This window comes from Leptonychotes weddellii, chromosome 1 (genome assembly GCF_054177405.1).
Source record: "Leptonychotes weddellii isolate Sample4059 chromosome 1, ASM5417740v2, whole genome shotgun sequence".
Taxonomy (NCBI): domain Eukaryota; kingdom Metazoa; phylum Chordata; class Mammalia; order Carnivora; family Phocidae; genus Leptonychotes; species Leptonychotes weddellii.
In genome coordinates, this window is record NC_138369.1 from 65,027,244 (window position 1) to 65,048,290 (window position 21,047).

At 34.3% G+C, this 21,047-nt stretch overlaps 1 protein-coding gene across 6 annotated transcripts in view; it reads left to right on the top strand.

The window, feature by feature from the left end:
- SLC4A7 (solute carrier family 4 member 7) overlaps nt 1–21,047 on the top strand; it is a 107,664-nt gene that overhangs the window by 50,155 nt on the left and 36,462 nt on the right. For 3 of the 6 annotated variants that reach the window (XM_081825570.1, XM_081825574.1, XM_081825572.1), the window contains exons 4-11: nt 753–891; nt 1,455–1,615; nt 3,226–3,414; nt 11,789–11,904; nt 13,843–14,000; nt 15,141–15,228; nt 15,815–15,961; nt 19,991–20,097. In XM_081825570.1, coding sequence (XP_081681696.1) covers nt 753–891; nt 1,455–1,615; nt 3,226–3,414; nt 11,789–11,904; nt 13,843–14,000; nt 15,141–15,228; nt 15,815–15,961; nt 19,991–20,097 — 1,105 coding nt within the window. Of the gene's footprint in view, nt 1–752; nt 892–1,454; nt 1,616–3,225; nt 3,415–5,899; nt 6,269–11,788; nt 11,905–13,842; nt 14,001–15,140; nt 15,229–15,814; nt 15,962–19,990; nt 20,098–21,047 lie in introns of all 6 variants that reach the window. The other 3 variants (XM_081825577.1, XM_081825576.1, XM_081825573.1) reach the window with 3 other exon arrangements.

Here is a 21,047-nt window from a genome sequence, read left to right on the forward strand (position 1 = left end):
ATACTAATTTTTCAAGGGACCCTATACTGTATAGGTAGGTAGTTTAAATTCAGGTGCCATGAGTGTGGGGATTCTGTTTCATAACAGTGATTTATCCTGCCTCTCTAACCTTAGCTGACAGAGTTTTGCTTCTCTGTGATAGTATAAAAAGGCAGTTTCTGTATACCCCTTGCATTGCTTTTTCTCATCATTTTTTGGAAGTTGGGAGAATTTCCTTTCTCAGTTTTGAACTTAGCTACATATTAATTACATATTTTTAAAATTTCTGTTTTGTCCAACATTTTCTTACATTTTTAGTGAGAAAAAAGTCCTATCTTTGAGTATAGTGTTCCATGTTTTCAGATATTGCATATTTTTATTTGTTTTTACATCAGTTAGTTATAAGATTAGTTTCATTTATTTTTTTAATTTATTTATTTTTTAAAGATTTTATTTTTAAGTAATCTCTGCACCCAGTATGGGGCTCAAACTTACAGCCCCGAGATCAAGAGTCACATGCTCTACTGACTGAGCCAGCCAGGCACCCCTCACTTGTTTAACATATAATTGTTCTTTTTTGTCTGTGGAGGTGATCTCTCTGTGATACTCTTTGTTTCTGGATTGTTGGTCCTTGTTTTCTTCCAGATTTATAGTATTTTAATAAAAGAGTTTTGATGGAATGTATTTATAACAAAAGCATCTCACTTTCAAACTGAATTTATCTTTGAATGAATTGTGGCAGTTTTTGAGTGTATTTAAATTCTTTTGTCAAGACACACCATCCCAAAGAGTTCAGTTCATTCTTGGTACTGAAGATGATGATGAAGAGCACATTCCGCATGATCTCTTTACGGAAATGGATGAACTGTGTTATAGAGATGGAGAAGAGTATGAGTGGAAAGAAACTGCCAGGTAATAATACTGAGTCTCAGTATTTAGTTGGCTTTTCTTGATTTTTTTCTTGTATTGTAAATATAATGAATTTATGAGTTACCGGGTACTTTAAAATAATGAGGAGAGAATTTCCTCTTGTCTGGAAGCTTCAGCTTTAGTTTATCTCTTTATTCTCAAAATTCATTTTCTTAAGTAATCCTTACCACTTTAACATAGCATAGAAGGAATTATGTTAATTATATGTTTTAATGTCTTTAGAGAAATAAATTTCAAAAATCAAGGTCCTGCTACATATTTTCAATTTAAAAGAGGATTAGCAGTGGAAATCACGAAGTTCCATAGTGTGTCTTTGTAGACTTATTATTATGATAGCTAGAATAGAATGAGGAACTGCAGAGGTGGTAACTTGTGAGTAGAGTGGGCCATTAGTTTGATTTGTAAAAATGATTGTAGCCAAATTTTGTGTTGGTAGTGGTGATCTTTGTTTCTCTTTAAAAGAACAAGTGTATGTTTATCATATTAAAATAAGCAAATGAAATCTTCATTATTTACAAAATATTTTTATGTGTTATACATTTCAGGTGGCTGAAATTTGAAGAGGATGTTGAAGATGGCGGTGACCGATGGAGTAAACCTTATGTGGCAACTCTCTCTTTGCACAGTCTTTTTGAACTAAGAAGTTGCATCCTAAATGGAACAGTGATGCTGGACATGAGAGCAAGCACCCTAGATGAAATAGCAGGTTCTAGCAGTTTGACTTTTTTAATATTTGTACTGAAATTAGAGATATTTAAATAAGGAAAATGAGGTGGTTTTTTAGACCGTTGACTTAACTGCTCTGTGTTGAACTTCCATCGTCTGTAGGACAGTATGAGGAGTACTTTTTGTCTTTAATAAATTTAAAGTCTAGAAGATTAAGCTAGACAGACACAACTACAGTACCAAAACGAAAGTGACTAATGCCATAAGCAAGATATGCAGTCTGTTTCTGGAAATGTAGAGAAAAGAGCTTTTTGTTTCTTCAGTTTCTGGACCAAGGTATCTGGGGAAGGTCCACAAGGACATTAAATGTACTGCTTATTTACTACTTATTTATAGACTTTGAACACATGAGAAGAAGGAGCAGGTGGTACAGGGAAAAAGAAAGTATTCTAAGGAGGAGGAAGAGAAGGAAGAAGGGTCTAGAAAGTGTAAACAGTTGTGGATCTCACATGAAAGTCAGTTACCTGTGAGTATACAGATTTCTTGAAGAGTATTAGGAGACATTTACTCTGGCTTTGCAATTATCACATAACACAATGTAATATTTTAATTATTTACAAATGTAATGTCTTCTAATCCAAGGTCCCTTTGTATGGTAGTCTGTAGTTGTTGTGTTAAGGTTACAGTTTACCTGTTAAGTTGATTCCAGTTTTCTCTCAGAGGAAACTCATAGGTTTGAAAGCTTGACTCTTCTATCTCAAATTAGTGGCACTGTTTTAAAATATTTATATATATTTTATAGGTTAAAAATAGTCCAATCACTACAATAATGTATCATATGGCATTACATCAGTCTCTCCATTCCCCATACCCCCTTCACAGTGTGATATCTTCATCTTCCTAGAATTTATTACTTTATGATATTTATCCTTTCATTTGCTCATTGGTTTTTCTACCTCTGGAAGAGTGAGAGCGGGAATTCTATATTCCCAACATATAATAGGTACTCAGTAAATAGTTAATTATTGAATGAAGGAGTCCAGTACTCATCTATAGTTTTGACAAAAAATATGAAGTGAGGCAATAAAATACCTTCAATTCTTAGGAAGCCAATATTATTGAATATTGAGTTTAATAGAATTTATTGTGTCCATATCAGGAAAGCACTTTGAACTATTGGAAGGCTATTAGTGTAGAACTGTGGCCTCTTTATAAATAACAGTACTTATAAAAACTAGGGGTCGCCATGTAACTTATTTACTTTTCTTAGATAATGTTCATATTTATCTTTTTTTCCTCTTTCTCTCCCCCCCCCCCATTTAAATTCAAGTTAGTTAACATAGAGAGTATTACTACTTTCAGGGGTAGAATTAGTGATTCATCAGTGGCATATAATACCCAGTGCTCGTTATATCAAGTGCCCTCCTTAATGCCCATCACCCAGTTACCCCATCCTCACCCACCTCCCCTCCAGCACATATTTATCTTTATGCATACATTATTCAGTATCAGAGGAGAATAATATTTTCTGGAGAACTATTTAAAGATCTTATTTTTCAGTAAGGTTTCATGTACAATTTATGGTTTATGTTATATTCATCCAAGTATTCGTTTATTTAATAAAAACGGCTGTTATTGTTCTTTCAATAGATATGGTATTGGACAACATGATAGCCTCTGGCCAATTGGATGAGTCTATAAGAGAGAATGTCAGAGAAGCTCTTTTGAAGAGACATCATCATCAGAATGAGAAAAGATTCACCAGTCGGATTCCCCTTGTTCGATCTTTTGCAGATATAGGCAAGAAACATTCTGACCCTCACTTGCTTGAAAGGAATGGTGAGATAAGTTGTGGCATCCAGTTTTGCTAACACTTCTACTCTAACAGCATTCCAGTGTACTACAATTAGTATTTGGGGGCAGAAAGATATTTTTTCCAGATAATTCTGTAGGTCATTTTATTATCACTTTTATTCTTTTTAAAAAGATAATCATGTTATTTTTGTACTTAAAAATATCATTTCTAAAATACCATTCTTTATAACATGACAGTTAATCTGTAGAAATCATTCAGATGAAAAAATTAAGTATTCACTCTGTTATAATGACACATTTACCACTATAGCCAATTCTGAATTACTTCTTGCTTTTTTGTTTTTGTCAAGAATACTTGAATAATTGATTAAGGAGGCATAAATTATGATCCGTAAGTTTAATCTTCTTAAAATTCTAAGTCTTGGATTTGAACCTTAGATTTTTCATAGTGATTTTTTTTGTTTGTTTTCCTAATATACTTTATTTGCTGGGCATAAATAAATGTTTTGGGGTTGGTTTGATGATTTGACTGCCCTTTTTTTGATCACTTTGTGTAAGGTTTTTATGGATGATTTGTTCTTAACCTAGGGATGACCTCCCTGATGTCTTCCAAACCATTGAGAATGGCACAGACCCACATTTTCCAGCTCTGCACTTTCACAGTCTAGCAGTGAATTATGTGGGACCTGGTGGCTTATGTGGGGATACAGTGTTCTTGTAGCCATTCACCTCTGTGACTGTTTCAAGGCTGGCACACCTGGAGGCGCTGCCTTTTCTCTTTTTAAAGCAGAAGAATGCCTCACTGGTGTTCTATTTTGGCTCTCAAAGAGAGCTCTGATGACAGTGGCTCTGCAAAACCTGGGTACAAAGGCGTGGAGTTGGCTTATGAGGGTCCTTCTTGCCCCTAGCTGCTACCATTACTCAAGGATTAGAGTGAAGAGGGGGGATGATGGGCCACAGTGTCTATCTGCTCATCTTTTTTGTCCCTGCACTAATAGTATGGCTTTTAAGTATTCTATAAACAAACAGCCATTGGTGATGGGATGGGGTTTAATATATCTAAAGTGGACAGTAATCATCTTTTGCAGCTCAGTGTGACAAGAATTCTCAAGTCCATTTTCTTCTGAATATTTGACCATTAAAACTCCTTTTAATCTCTTTAAAATGATGCCTTTATGTATTTAAGTAACCTTAAGAATAAAGAAATCTCTTATGGACCTATGTTCAATTTAAAATCAAGCCATTGATGTCAAATTTTATGTCTTTTTCACCTTCATGTACTGTATATTCTCAGCTTTCCTGAAATGAGTTCATTTACTCAGAGAGACCCTGTTAAATCTTTATTCTTCATGTGGAGTGATTCCTGACTATTCCCTGATTGCTGTTTGTTTCCTTTTAGTCATAAGACAATGGCTGTTTTCTTTTAAATGCCATTTTAGCATGGGCATGTTATTTTTTTGTATTATAGTTGTAATTTAACAGTTTTTCTGCATATAGCTTTAGTTTTAACTAAATAGTAGTTGTTTATGGACTAAGGTTCATCTTTTTAATATTTCTGGAATCTCTTGAGCATGTGGCTTTGATAACTTAGATCATATGGGATTGATTGTCATAGTTCTCATGTTTTTCCTAAAATCAGTGTTATTCCACTAAGCTACACTTCTTAGAATACCAGGTGTTTGAAATATAAGTATGCACAACCTTTTGAAATATGCTAGACTTACTTCATTATTGCCATTGTTGGTGAGAAATATTTTATTATCTAGATAAGTTAGATTGTATATATTTAATATTATCTGCTGTATTAGAAATGGATGCGTATTTTAGGACACTTATTAATATCTTTAGAGAGCTGAAGAATATCCTTTCAAGTTGACACTATGTTTTTCTTTTTTAAAAAAATTCCTATAACTTGCCTTATGTTTTAAAATTTTACTCGAGAGCACTACCAGTAGCTGATGCTGTACTGACTAATAAAAAGAGTTGATACCAGTTTTAAGTTAGGAATTAATAGATGATGTAGACTTTTCTTGTGAGAGAGAATTATCTCTAGCAACTTGGTACAGTGTAGGAAAAATACACTAAATATAAGCTCTCAGTGCTTGTAAGTTTCGTTTAGGGTTTTATTTCTTAGATTTTTATATTACATTCTCATTTGCTGTTTATTGTTTATCAACTTTGCATTTGATTTTTTTCAAAAGCCACATTATTGGATATTCTAATTACTAACAGAATATTGCCCCCCATCATCTATCATTTGCATTGTTTCTTATTTTCTGTTTTGTTTTCTGGATACATCTTCAGGGAACTAAGTATAATTTAAGCAGCTTTTCATTGCCTTTCTAACATTTAAACATCTGATTGCCATGCTAACTCTGATAGCATGAATTTGAAATTAATTTTGGGCTTTAAAGCTTGCAGTTTACATTGTAAATTGATGTTATGTGTGTGTGTCTATTTGCCATCTGCAGTGAACTTTATCATTTTTCATTTATTTGTTTTATCTCAGGGGAAGGCCTTTCAGCCTCCCACCACTCTTTGCGAACAGGTCTGTCTGCCTCAAACCTTTCATTGAGAGGAGAATCGTCTTTATCTCTTCTTCTCAGTCATCTTCTTCCTTCTTCAAGAGCTGGAAGCCCTGCAGGCTCAAGGTGTACAACCCCAGTGCCCACCCCTCAAAACAGCCCTCCTTCCAGCCCTAGCGTCAGTCGCGTGACCTCCAGAAGTTCCCAACAGAGTCAGCTTCAGGCCCCAGAACTACTGGTTTCACCTGCCAGTGATGATATTCCCACAGTAGTAATTCATCCGCCCGAGGAAGATTTAGAAGCACTGAAAGGCCAGGAGCAGAAGAATGAGGATAATGTTGACATGACTTCAGGCAACTATTCAAATCCTCCATGTGTGGTGCTTTCTGCCTCTGGATCACTTGCACTTGGAATGCCTTTCAGCACAGAGCTTTAGCAGCATATGTAGATAATGCTTATAATTTATTTTGACTTCTGCATGTTTTTTTTTTTTTTCCCTTTTTTAGTATATTGTAGAAAAGAAGTATTAAACATTTTTAAGTTATAAAAAGACTACAAAGAGGACTTTAAAGCCCTTTCAAAAATTTTCACTGAGATTTTATAGGTCAAAGGCATTTGAATGGTTCAGAAAAACATAGAAATTTTTATAAGTAATATTTTAATTTTCCATGATTTTTAAAAAATAGTGGCTTTTCTTCTTGTGCATTTCATTCATAGTATGAATGAACACATATTGGACATAAATTACAATGAGGTGATGTGTCTTTCAGCTACTGTTTGGTGCTTTTGTCCAAATAATGCAGTATATTTTAACCTTCCTAACACAAATAGGATTGAATGTTCTTTTCCTCCTTTTGTCTCTGAGAAGATCAAAGTTCTCTAATGGCTATCTGGAATCATCATTATTTTAAGACTAGTATATTTTGGGACTTTAGATTGTCCTCTGTTTAATGCCATATCTACTTTTAATCCAAATTGACCTTGAAATTTTCAAGACCAGAGATCCTGGAGTTGTGGCTAGGATATATTTTTGTCTGTGAAGTAGAAAAATTGTTTCTTAGTGCATAAAAGGTTTAATAATTCCTCTAAGTGTTATATGTTACAGTAATTTTGCTTCTTTATAATATATTAATTATATGTACATTTAAACATGTATATCTTTCCACTCAATTCATATAAAGTAGTATTTAGTGACTATTTTACTGACAGCTCAGCGTCAGTGTGACATATAAATGCTAGCTAGTGGTTTTAATCATATAAGTATTATTACCTTTCTTCATAATACTGATAACATGTAACACTTCATTGGCAGCTTATGTTTATTACCCTGTTAGCCTATTTAATGTGTATAAAAATTTGTGTGAGTTAGGTGGATACACCCATTTTCAGAAACTCAGAAAAGTGAAGGTAACTTCTCCCTGGATCATACAACTAGTAAGTGATAGCCTAAGTGCTCTGATAAAATCCTCAAGGTCCTACCACTATATGACAAACTTCTTCTCTGTATTGAATTTCTCCAAACATACCAAGTTGCCAAAGAAATACATACTTTTGGAAGTAAAAAATGAAAATACGGTGGGTAAATCATTGTAACATTAATTATGACCATATCATAGCTTCCATTGTTTTATAGTTTGTTCTACACGCAGTGTTTTGGTTTTTTTTTTTTTAAGATTTTATTTATTTTTTCATGAGAGACAGAGAGAGAGAGGGAGGGGTAGAGGGAGAAGCAGGCTCCCAAGGAGCAGGGAGCCCGATGCAGGACTTGATCCCAGGACCCTGGGATCATGACCTGAGCCAAAGGCAGATGCTTAACCATCTGAGCCACCCAGGGGCTCTACACGCAGTGTTACTACTTTTCAAATATATTTATAATTTTCCTAAGAATTTGATGAGGTTCATGTTAATCCCTATTTTACAAATGAAGAAAACTAAGATTTATTAAGATCATGCCATAAATGACCACAGCAAGGAGTTGAACTCAGATCTATCCACAGCAAAATCTACAGTATATTTCACTGTAGATTTTAGTACCTCGTGGAAAATGTATAGTATAGTAATGAGGTAACTGGATAAAAAGGAAGAAATACCTAGAATTATTTACTCAGAAGTAATCAACAGTCTTAATTAAAAAGAACCAGCAAGACTTACTATTTTTCCTTGAAACAGATGTGATTTTAAAGTTAATTCCTTGCATTTGTTTTTACTTATGTCATAGCAGTAATACTGAACATTTCTTGTTTTACCAGCTTCCATGAGGGATTATAAATTTTACATAGGAACTAGGAGATGACATATGGGTTCACAGTAGCTTGTTAGGCCATGTTGTTAAGGAGTTAAAAGTAGCAGTTAACTGAAAATTGAAAAACAGTATTAAGCTTTTTTTCTCCTCTGCCATAAGTATGCTATGAGATTTAAAGAAAAGAAATTAGAATGGAGGGAAGAGAGGGACTTTCTAAAGACAAGAAAAAGCCCATAATTACTGTTTAAGAAGACATCTATAGAAGGTATGTAATTAAAATAAGAGGAACAGCTATATGTTATTCCCTGGTTTAATTACCTTTGGTGCTTAAAGCACCTAGAAACCCTGGTTGAGGTGTTTGTTTTTTTTTTTCCTGGTTGAGTTTTCTTGAAGTCTGATGTTATGTTACAGGAGGAAAGTGGCCTTAGCATCATTTTGGAGAGACTAATGTTACAGATTTTGTGTCATGGGATCATGATTTGTGCATAGCCATAGTAAAAAAGAAAGTGGTGTTTCCTATTATGTTTTGGAGAATAATTACATGTAAAAGAGTTAAGCTTAGTTTTAGTATTTGTAGCTATCTCCTGACTCCCTGTTTTTCAACCTTGGCACTGTTGACATTTTGGGCTGGACACCCAAAGTCATAAGGGGCTATCCTGTGCATTGTAGGATGTTTGACAGCATCCCTGGCCTCTTCACTAGCTGCCAGTAGCACTCCCTAGTTGTGGCAACTAAAAATGTCCCTCCATATTGCCAGAACGTTCTCTTTGTGCACCACTGCTCCAACTACTATTTTCAAACTTAGGGTGGTGGAAGACTCTGGTATCTTTGATTTCTCTTTCTCTAGATAATGCTATTGTGAGAAAAATTGTAAGGGTAAAACAATAGATTTACCAAAGTATGATTTTTAAATCCCAGTATTGATTTTATATATACAGACATTGTTTTTTCTTAAAGCAAAGAAGTACAGTCTTTCTGAGTTATCTGTGCTAGTGATAGTTTTAATTTTGGGGAATTTACTCATTTAATTCTGAGCACCAGGATTTATTGTACAAGCAGGGAGACTTCCTTTACTGATTGAGATACAGCTTTAACTTAGCTGAGATTGGGAAGGACTACTTAGAGAAGATAATGATGAAAAACTCTAACGTACACTTTGCATGCCAGTTCCAATAGGTTTAGGATGACCAGTTAGCCAAATGACTTCAGATCCTACTCTAACTTTATCAGTATTGAGTTTCCACATCATTTCTTCTTCCCACTCCCACTATATCCTTATATTCCCCCCAGAGTCTTCATTCTACTCTTCTCTCCAAAATCTGGGGGCTGAGGCTGTTCTAGGAAATTGCATATGTATTCTTTTGATTATACATCTGCGGATTGAACACATTTAGTAGTTATATCTATTGATGGTCACTTGCACTTGACACAAAGATCTTAATGATACTCTTCATTTTCTTGTGTGGAAGTCAGTGGAAGCTGCTGAAAAATACTGGTTAGCCTTTTTTTTTTACCCCCTACTTGGACATGTATTTTAATAAAGGAATGGACTCCATTCTGGAAGTTTAGAGACAGAGATCAAAGAAGAGGCTCATAGTAACTGCTCTGCTAAGCTAAGGTGGTGAGAAATGAGATAAGTTCTGGCACATAGTTTTTATTTCAGAATTGTTTAACACTTCCAGAACATCTAGCTAAATAGTTTGCATATCCTTTTTTTTTTTTTTTTTTTTTTAAAGATTTTATTTTTAAGTAATCCTACACCCAGTGTGGTGGAGCTTGAACCCACAGCTCCAAGATCAGGAGTTGCACGCTCCACCGACCAAGGCAGCCAGCCACCCCAACAGTTTACATACGCTTTTTATACTTAGGTTTTTGGATCATGGTAACGTCCTCTGTTAGATATTTAACAAGAGAAGGGACTATCACAAAGGTCTTCGGTCATTGAGTTTAAGCAGTAAACCCAAATGACTTAGTTTCAGTTATTAGTTATATTGTGTTCTAGAAAAGTGAAAATTTCCTCTGATGCATCAGATATATCTGATGTGCTTAAAATTCAGGAACTTTACCAATATTAACTTTAAAGTTTATAGGATTTAGGCACAAACTGCTTAACTGAATTTCTTTTTTAAAGATTTATTTATTTATTTGACAGAAAGAGACATAGCGAGAGAGGGAACACAAGCAGGGGGAGTGGGAGAGGGAGAAGCAGGCTTCCCACGGAGCAGGGAGCCTGATGCAGGGCTCGATCCCAGGACCCAGGGATCATGACCTGGGCCAAAGGCAGACGCTTAACGACTGAGCCATTCAGGCATCCCTTGAATTTCTGTGGGTAGCTAGATTATTGTGAGTGGCAGAGTTAAAATGTCAAGTGTGTTGTAGTTCAGCCTAGCACCTTTTCTCTTGTGCTCAGTGTTTGGGGCAATAGTAATCTGTATTCTTGAACTAGAGTATCCTGCGTGTTTTGAAAAAATGAGATACATTTAATGGTAGAAATCTGTGTTACGTACATTATAAACGTTGAGACTTGAACTTTTTGCAAACTTGGTAGTGATAATAGTTGATCACAGGCTACAGGTTATTTTTAGGTTATTTTATTGTTGTGAAATATTGCTGCTGAATGTCACTTGAAATGAGCATACTAATGATAGAATGTGTATCATTTGTAATCTATAAACAAGCTAATTTTACAGGTTTGTCTGAGTCTTTTAGGTTGAATGAGTTAAAGTCATATGGATACAAAGTGGCAGAGAGTGCTTATTTTAACACAGATGTGTTTGATTATAAAGCACTTTTATTGTAAAAACATTGCTATTATATTTTTTCTTTTTTTTTTTTTTAAGATTATTTATTTATTTATTTCACAGAGAGAGAGAGAGACAGGGAGAGAGGGAACACAAGCAGGGGGAGTAGGAGAGGGAAAAGCAGGCTTCCCGCCTGGGCAGGGAGCCCGATGCGGGGCTCGATCCCAGGACCCCGGGATCATGACCTGAGCCGAAGGCAGATACTTAACGACTGAGTCACCCAGGCGCCCTGCTATTATATTTTCAAGTTGTACTTCTTAGGAATAATGGTAGCACATAAATACTACCCAAGAGAAATGAAATTCTTGAGGAAATCATTATGATGGAAGATTATGATAAATTTAACCTACATTTAGTTGATGGAGCTTTGGATTTTCTGAGTTGCATTTAGGGTTTATCAGAAAATAAATGTTGTTACTGATGTAAGTATGCCAAGTATAGTTTGGCATCATTAAACTCTGCAGTTGGCATGTGTGTTATATACATTGAAAGTGCATTCCCCGAGTGTTTGTAGTGGTGTAATCAGACTCAGGTCTTCCATCTTCTGTGTTCTTCACCTACTCACTTTTTTTTCCTTCCTTTTGCAAAAGGCCACTGTTTTTGTAAATTCCAGTTATATTATTTTAAATGTTAAAATATACAGCTTCATTGTTGCTTAAAATGATATTCTAGTCTTGCTGGTATGATACTAACACTTGGCACCTTTTTTTTTTTTTTTAACCTTGCACATTTGCTTTTAATAAATGATCACTTTCAGGATATGAGCAGAGTCAGTGTACAAAGTGAATTTTCTCCTTACTAATTTGGAATATTTTGGTTCTTAAATACAGGTATTTTGGCCTCTCCACAGTCTGCACCTGGAAACCTGGACAATAGTAAAAGTGGAGAAATTAAAGGTAATGGAGGTGGAGGAAGCAGAGAAAATAGTACTGTTGACTTCAGCAAGGTAATTCTGTCATACCCTGTAAATTTTCATAATCATTCTTACTGAGAAGATCACTAGCAGTGTGACTTTACTAGCCCTGATTATAATAATTTTTCAGTAGATTGGTGCTTACAAGCCTGCATGTGATAACTTGGGATATGTAATTTAAGGTCAAATATTATGAGAAAGGTAATAGTGTAAGAGCATTTGAATATCTATATATCTTACTAGTTTCAGGAATTTTGACAAAAGATATGTGAATAATATGGTATTTCCATCTATACCTGCCCATAGATATCATGAAACGTCAGTACCTTTTGAATTAGTCATTTGTTCTGGAGCTACTACCACCAGAAAGATTAATTCTGGGAATGATGTTACAGCACTGGTGATTCAGCCTTTTCTTGGCTGTAATAAGATCCCAGAGTTACTGTCTTACGGTGTCAGTACTTTCTGGAATGTCCCTGGGAAACATACCGGTGTTTCCCCATGGGTAGGTAAAGGCATGGATTTAGACGCACCTCACCTATCTCAACTGTGATTTTTTTATTTTGGTACATGAGTATTTAGGTGAAATAAAAATAGAAAACTTCGAAATTTCTAAAGAACTGGGCAAGAGCTCTTAAGTTCAAATTGAAATTGAATTTAAAGTGTACTTTATGAGTACTACTTCTGAATAATTGGTTCTGTGTGGCTGTTATAACTTTTTGATAGTATTAGTTTGCTGTAAGATACTCTATTTTAACATTGTTGTATCCAATTTAAGACTTTTAATTAAGTGGGACTATTTCAAGTAAGATGCACTTTTCTTAACCCTTTTATGGTACAAAATCTATAAATCACATTTTGCAGAAAAGGAGTGTAAGTGATTTGCAGGATAGCTTTGCTTGAGCTTCTTGCTCTAAAATATAAAAGTATTTTTAATTCTTCTCTTCCAACTTTACCATATTTTTACTGGGACTTCTGTTACTTCAGATGAGTGAAGAGTGTTTAGTAACCATACTCAGCTTATTCTTGTTAAATGGATAAATATAATTTACATTATAGATCTCCTCTAGACATGGCAGATGCCGTTTATTTTTGTTCCTCTGTCACAGTTTTACTTTTTTTCACTTGGCCTATCCTTGTGTACACCTCCTTGTCTCCTGTTGGGCAGGAGTCTGCCTCCTGGCACTGTAGTTGTGGCACACTGGGTGTGGGACTCAAGAGGCCCGCTGTAAGTGCTGGTTTTATTTTTAATAGATAGCCCTGTAAGTGGTTGTTTAGTGACTTGTGTGAAACTGCATATAAATGAAGTTCCCATACTTTGATATTATGTTTAAAACCTTTTCTTTGTAATTATACACAGACTACTAAATTTGATTTTATAGCACTATCTTACATCTATACCAATGATGGCTATTTACTTTGGTTTTAAATAAAAATAAAAACAGTTTTTTGCCACCTAATGAAAATACCAGGGAATACACAGAGCTCTTGAAAATAAAAAGGACTTATAAAAATATATGTAAAATATAAAGGGGCTAATTCATTTCACTTTTCATTTCTAAGATTAAACAAAAATAATCATGAAACGAATGATTTTTAGCACTGTGTATAATTTCATGAACCATTGTTAGTTTGTGAATATATTTTTGTCCTTAATAGTTTTTAATGAATAGTGCTATAATCACTGAAAATTTTCTCTAGTTTGTATGTTTGATAATTTAGATCTCTGAAATAGTAAAGAAAAAACAGTTGGGAGCGTTTTTTGATAGATGTGTTTTGCTTGCTTTTTTTTGTATTTGTCTACTCCATTCTTTATATGTGTGAGAATTTTGGTGTTTTTATATCCATTAGATCACCGGTTTTGATTAGCAAATAGTAGTCTTAAAAGCAGTTTTTCTTTCCTATTTCACTCTAAATAGACTTACAAATACCATGCAAATTTGATTTTAATTATTGTCTGTTTGTCAATAGGTTGATATGAATTTCATGAGAAAAATTCCTTCGGGAGCCGAGGCATCCAATGTTTTGGTGGGAGAGGTAGACTTTTTGGAAAGACCTATAATTGCATTTGTGAGACTGGCTCCTGCAGTTCTCCTCTCAGGGCTGACTGAGGTCCCTGTTCCTACGAGGTAAAGACTTCGTTCCGATTAACATTCTCAGCAGGCCCAGAATTTAAAAATTTTTGTGTATTGATTAAAAGGAGCATTTTTGCTTCATGTAATAAAAACGTATTGTAATTGTTAATATTGTCAGTGCACCAAATGCTTTGACTAGTAGAGCGTAAGAGTTATCTTCCTTTCTGGATTAAAAACAAAAAGAAAGCATCCTTTTAAAAAATACTTAGCATTTATACCTTTATAAGAGGTTTGGTGTTTTAGGAGCTTTGATTTAAAAGACAGCTCATCATTTCAGATCTCTTATGTTCTGTGGAGTCAGAATGGAGTTGAATCTTTGCCGGGCCACTTTTTCTGGGGGGTCAAGCCTCACTTAAATTTTCCAAGCTTCATTTATAAAACGAAGATATGATTACTTCATAGGGTTGATTAAATGTAATAAAATGCCTCTGAATTAGGTAAAATGCTTTGTTCTGACCTGACCAAAATTTTCTGTTCAGTATACATAAATAAAAAAATAAGTGGGGTAATAGCCATAAGAATTAGCAAGTTGTGTTATAAATTTGTTAGCTGTTGACTGTATAAACTTAATTGTAAATAAGAATTTTAAGAATACTAAAAAAGTCATTTTTATAATAGTAAAGATGAAGAATTAATTGCAACTTGATTGGAGTATATGTGCCTATTTTTAGTATGCTTTCCTGGGTTACATTAATGGTGTAGTATTAACATAAGTGAGAAAAATAATTCCATAGATTCACACTTAAATTTTCATAAAACAAGAAGATGAATACTTCCAATTTGGGTGTACTGTAGTGTTAATGAGGATATAACTAAGTATGAAGTTAAATACTTTTTATTTAGTCGTTTATAAATAAATTAAAAAAACACTCAATTCTTTAATTACTTTTTTACCCTAAAGAAGATGGGGAGCAATAACTTGGTAGAAAGTTAATTATGAATGCCTTGCTTAGTTTTGTGGTCTGCTTTACTATGAGTAGAGGGTCATCTTTTTCTCAGTGATTGATGTGGGGGGTGGAAAAGAGGCCTGAACCTTGTTTCTGTGTTTACATTTGAATGATTTCTTTATGATTGCTTAGGTCTTTGTGTATATGTTGTTTATATTTAAGTCTGTGTATTTTAATGTTTCTTTAGGTTTTTGTTTCTGTTATTGGGTCCAGCAGGCAAGGCACCACAGTACCATGAAATTGGAAGATCAATAGCCACTCTCATGACAGATGAGGTAATTAAAATACCCCGTGAGGTAGATACTGATTATGAAGTATACAATATATAAAATCCCTTAGAAGTGGAATTTCAAATCCTTTTCAAGCGGACACTGATTGTGAAACATTTATTATAGTTTTGTCTTCATAGTGAAGCTTACAAAATTGTCCTTGCTGTCTGTACTATTTTATCTTATTACCTCTTCAACCATTTGCCTTTAGTAAGATCTTTAAGACCTTTCTGTCAGGATCAGTGGATGCTTTTTGGTCTTTCCCCCCTGCCCCACCCCCCTTATTTGAAATTATTGAACACTTTCTTGAAATTTTGAAATTTTCTCCATCCTGGATTTCAGGGTATCATTTCTTTGGGTTTTCCTCAGGATTTCGTCTTTACACCTTCTGTTTTTTTCCTCCATAATTTCTCTTCCGTTTTTGAACCTTTTCACTGAGCATACTGACCAGAACTGCTGTCTGTCTTTGGAGCAGAGATATGTAATTTAGGTGTTGGACTTATTTATCATATCTAAAGTGGATTTACTATGTGTAGAATTTTCTTTCAGCTTTAAAATCCTTTTACTCAGTTTTTTTTTTTTTTTTTTGTAGATTTTTCATGATGTAGCCTATAAAGCAAAAGACAGAAATGACCTCTTATCTGGAATTGATGAATTTTTAGATCAAGTAACTGTCCTACCTCCAGGAGAGTGGGATCCTTCTATACGCATAGAGCCACCAAAAAGTGTTCCTTCTCAGGTAAGAATCCACACAATTCTGTGAATTACTTTTTCTTAGTTAAAATACTTTTGAATAGGTTAAACATTTTTATGATTCAAAAATCGAAACTATATATAAAAAGGTACACTCAGAGAAGGTGTACTCCTACCATATTTCATTTACCTTCTTACCCCTGTACCCACCTCCTGGAGAGGACCATTTGTTACTAGTTTTTTGTTTATCCTTCTAATTTTTATTCAGTACAAGGAAATAATGAATATAGTCCTATCTCTTCCTCTTTCTTACCAAAGTTAACATACCACATGTACTGTTCTGCACCTTGCTTTTTTCATATAACAGTATATCCTGGAGATTTGATCATAAGATATCAGAAATAGTTCTTGTTTTCTCACAGCTTTGTTATGTGTCATTTATGGATATCCTGTAGTTTGAGCTATTCCTGGGCTTAGTCTTTCGCTTTAACAAAGCGTATCACAATATTGATATGCCAATTTAGTCTTGTGCAGGTGTATTTGTAGGGTAGATTCCTAGAAATTGGATTGTTGGCTCACATGGGAACTTATAATTTTAGTAGATATTACCAGAATCCCTTCTTACTGGGTTGCACTGTTCTGGACTCCCACAGTGATGAATGCCTCTTTGCCTACAGCTTCACTAACAGTGTGTTGTCAGACTTCCAGATATTTGTCAGTCTGATAGGTATCGTTATCCTATGTCAGGTATTATAAAGTGGTTTTAATTTACATTTATGTAATTAGTGAAGTTGAATATTCCTGGTTATCTTTAGTTCATCCTCCCCCCCCCCCCCCCGGCCAAAAACCACCTTTTCTTAACATTGAAATCATTTGTTGATCCTTTGGAGTTTATTATGGTATATTATGTGGAGTATGCATCCAACTTTATAAATTGCTGCCTTTTTGTTCCAATTTATTAAAATTAAGTGTTACTGCCTTACATTTTCTAAATTTCCATTTGCATTCAGGTCTGTTTCTGGAATTTCTTTTCCATTGGTCTATTTATGGACCAGTTCCACACTTTAATTTCTGAGGCTTTTAACATATTTTAATATCCAGTAGATCTAGATTCCCTCTTGACCTGTCCATTACTCTTGTTTTTCTGAATTTTCTTGGCTGTCTTTGCATGTTTATTTTTCTGTGTAAGCTTTAAAATCAGCTTTTAATTTCCAGAAATAAAACCTGATTTTTCAAAAATTGTGATGGCAATGAAATTTGTAAATGAACTGAGGGAGAACTGACATCTTTATAACATTGAATCATTCAAGAACATGGTATGTTTTCCCCCACTTGTTTTCCTATTTCAAGTCAGTTCTTGTGTCCTTAAGGAATGCAGTAAAGTTCTCCTTATCTACGCTTTACACACTTCTTGGTGAGTGTATTCATAAGCATTTTGTCTTTATTGTCTCTATTGTAAATGAAGGTTTTGTTCCATTATATCATCAGTTTGTTACTTTTAAATATGAAGGCTGTTTGTTGCTGTATATTTCTTTTTTATCCTCGTCCCTTTCTTAGTTCTCTCATTGTATGTAATAGTTTTTTGGTCATAATCTCTGCAGTCAGATATTTTTATCCCTCCTTTTCTCATTCTTCCAGCTCTAATACATTTTCTGTTGTCTAATTGTACTGACTAAAACTCTAGTAGTGTTAAGTGGTAGTTGACTTTAAATGGGCATTTTTCTTTTTTTTTAAATTTATTTATTTTAGAGAGAGAGAGAACACTTGTGCGTGCATGTGAGCAGAGTGGGGTCGGGCAGGAGAGGGAGAGAATCTAAAGCAGACTCTGCTCAATCTCATGACATTGAGACCATAACCTGAAGACCGTAACCTGAGCTGAAACTCAGAGCTTGACTGAGCCATCCAGACGTGCTCCTAAATGGGCATTTCTTAATTTGTTCTGAATTGTAGTCCGTGTCCTTAAAGTTTCTTTCATTAAGTCACTGACGTTGGGGGTCAAAATACACATTTTTATCATGCTAAGAAAGTATCCTAATTTTTGTTTCATTGAAATTTTTAATATAAGTGGATGTTAAATTTTTTCAAATGGCTTGTTAGCATCTCTGGAGATGATTGTATGAATTTTATTTATCGATTATTGTGGTGAACCATACTAATGGATAATATAATATGAAAACACTCTTGTGTTGATAGAATAAGCCCAGATTCAGCTTCAGAGTGCTGGTTGTCTCTGTCGAATATTTTATTTGAGTTGTTCGCATCACTGTAAGTAGATTGGAGTGTAGTGTTTCATGATGTCTTCACGCTTTGACATCTTTGTTATATTTGTTTCATAAAAGCAGATTTGTAAATTTTCCTCTCCTTGTGCTTTTAAAACTCTAAATGGCTTGGAATGATTCGGTTTGAAAAGTTTGGAAGAATTGCATTGTAAAATGTTCTGAGCCTGAGTCTTTGGTTGTATGGTGGGCTTCAGCAATGTGCTTATTTCTTCTGTGGTGATTGGCTTGTGTAAGCTTTCTCTTTTTTCTGGGGTCAATACTAAGTTTTCCTAGAAAATTACCTATTTCCTGTTTTTCTGGTGTCATTTTTAAATTATGTGTTGTGTATTACCCATTTCATCAAAGTTTTTTTCGTTTATTTGCGTAGCGTTGTATAGTATCGTCTGTGTGTGTGTGTAGAAAATTTCTCTCAGTTTGAAGTTGCCTCCTTGTCATATCTTTTGCTGAGTATTAGCTAATGGTTTATCATATTTTTTCAAATAGAGCAGCTTTTACAACTTATTTCAGTTTTCCTTTTTTAAAAAAGTATTTTTTTTTTTTTTTTAAAGATTTTATTTATTTATTTGAGACAGAGAGAATGAGAGAGAGCACATGAGAGGGGGGAGGGTCAGAGGGAGAAGCAGACTCCCTGCCAAGCAGGGAGCCCGATGCGGGACTCGATCCAGGGACTCCAGGATCATGACCTGAGCCAAAGGCAGTCGCTTAACCAACTGAGCCACCCAGGCGCCCTAAAAAAGTATTTCATTTTGTGACTCACTTTCTGCTTTTAGCTGTTTTATTTCACTCTATTCACTTCAGGAATTTTGTTTTCACATTTCCTGAGTTAGATATTTAATTCATTTATTTTTATCCTTTTGTTTTTCTTAATTTTAGAGCTTAATTTTCTTGAATGATGCTTTTGCTGTATCCCATGGATGTGATATATAGTATTTTCCGTTATTTTTGCTTTTTAGGAATTCTGTAATTTTGTTCTCTTTCCCCTTTGAGCTAAGATATGTTAGTTTTAATTTTGACATTTTCAAATGGTAATCTTATAATTATAGATACGTTTTGCTACTCTATAAATATTGAACATACAAACCAAGTAGTGTAAGTTTGTAGGTCACCCAGAGCTTTTGACCCAGGAGGAACACCCCTCCCCCACCTTTCTCTCTCCTTTCTCTTTCTGTCTCCTTTCCTCTTGCTCCCTTTGTCACACACAACCTTTGACCTCTAGATGTAACAAATTAAAAGTTAGCTCCTTTATCTTCAAGTGAGGGGGGTGGGGGCATCCTTTTTATCATGAGAATCTTGAATTAGTAGTAACGTTTAATGGGAAATTTATTTTTATGAAAATGTGTTTAATAGCTCTTGTACTGCTTATGTCTTCAGGGAAGTAGTTTGGTAAAAGAAAAATGGCATTTACTTTTTTATTAATGTAAAGTATACTTTTCCTTAGTTAGCATGAGCAATATTTTAAATATTCTGGTTGGAGAGATGTTTTATTGGATATTTATTTTCCTATTGCTGATTCATAATTTGAAATGGTGTGTGAATGTGTTTTATAGTATATTTGATAGTAGAATACAAAATACAAAAAGCCAGTCATAAGCTTAAAATACTAATAGAGACAAATATTAGACACTATTCTAAAGTGCAATTTATTTAAAGTGGAAGTTTATATCAGGAATCATTTTTTCTAGGAACACTGATTAGATATGTAATCAATATAAGGTCTCCTGTTCCCTCTAATTCAAGGGTACTGTCTTAGCTTTTTTAAAACAGAATTCTGAAAATGTGCTTTTTGTGAAATGCAGGAAAAGAGAAAGATTCCTGTATTTCCCAATGGATCTGCCCCCAGCTCTGGTGATACTCCTAAAGAGGCCGATCATCATGCTGGGCCTGAGCTACAGAGGACTGGACGGTGGGTATAAATACTGATTCATTGTGGGAGTCTTTTGGGGGGAGTAGGGGTTGATTTGATGAAGGCATAAAAATTCTTTTTTTGGGAAATATATGGAAGTTAATCTTACACAGTGTTTTTTTCATATTTAAAAAAGTGCATTATTTTGTAAGTGTATGATGTTAAGGAAAATTAAGCATTTTAAAATAATTTTACTAGTATATACTTGGATTTTGTATATCGAGCAGTTACATAGTATATAGGGTAATTTGCATTACCTATAGAGAAGGTTCTTGAAGAAGTTGTTGAGTGCTATTAAAATTCTTGAAGGTAGAGAATTATGGGAACAGAGAGGAATTGTAACTGATATTTTTTGTGTGTGTGCCTAGACTTAAAACTCTTAAATGAGCATTATATCCTGAGATAATGTAAAATTAGACAGTGAAGCATAATTAAACCATGGTAATGAGCTCTAGAAACCTAGTTAGAAAAACTGTCGAAGATGTTAATTTTTGTAATATAGAAGTATTGCTGGGTGCAAACATTGTCTTAAAATATTTTGTAGAAGTAGAGAAATGTTACGGTATTTCCATACTGTAGCAAAGCACGTAGATATTGACTCTGTTATCCACTGGTGGTTGCTGTGAACAGAAGAGATTTTGAATCTTAAATATTTGTTTAGCAAATCAGGTCATTTTATACACACACATTATTAGGGGTATTGATGACATGCCTAAAGAATACTGTATAGAAGAAAAATAACAACTGGCATACTGAAGATAAAATTTAGAGAAACTTAAACTCACATTTTATTCATTCATTGTTTATTCATTATATTATAGTCTCTGTAACTATCATAGAGAATAAGACTGCCCTGGTGCAAAAGGTGGTGGTCTAGTACTAGCTGTTAGTGTTATTTCTTCAGACTTCAGACTGAGATAGGGTTAGTGACTGAGAAATACCAAGTCAGG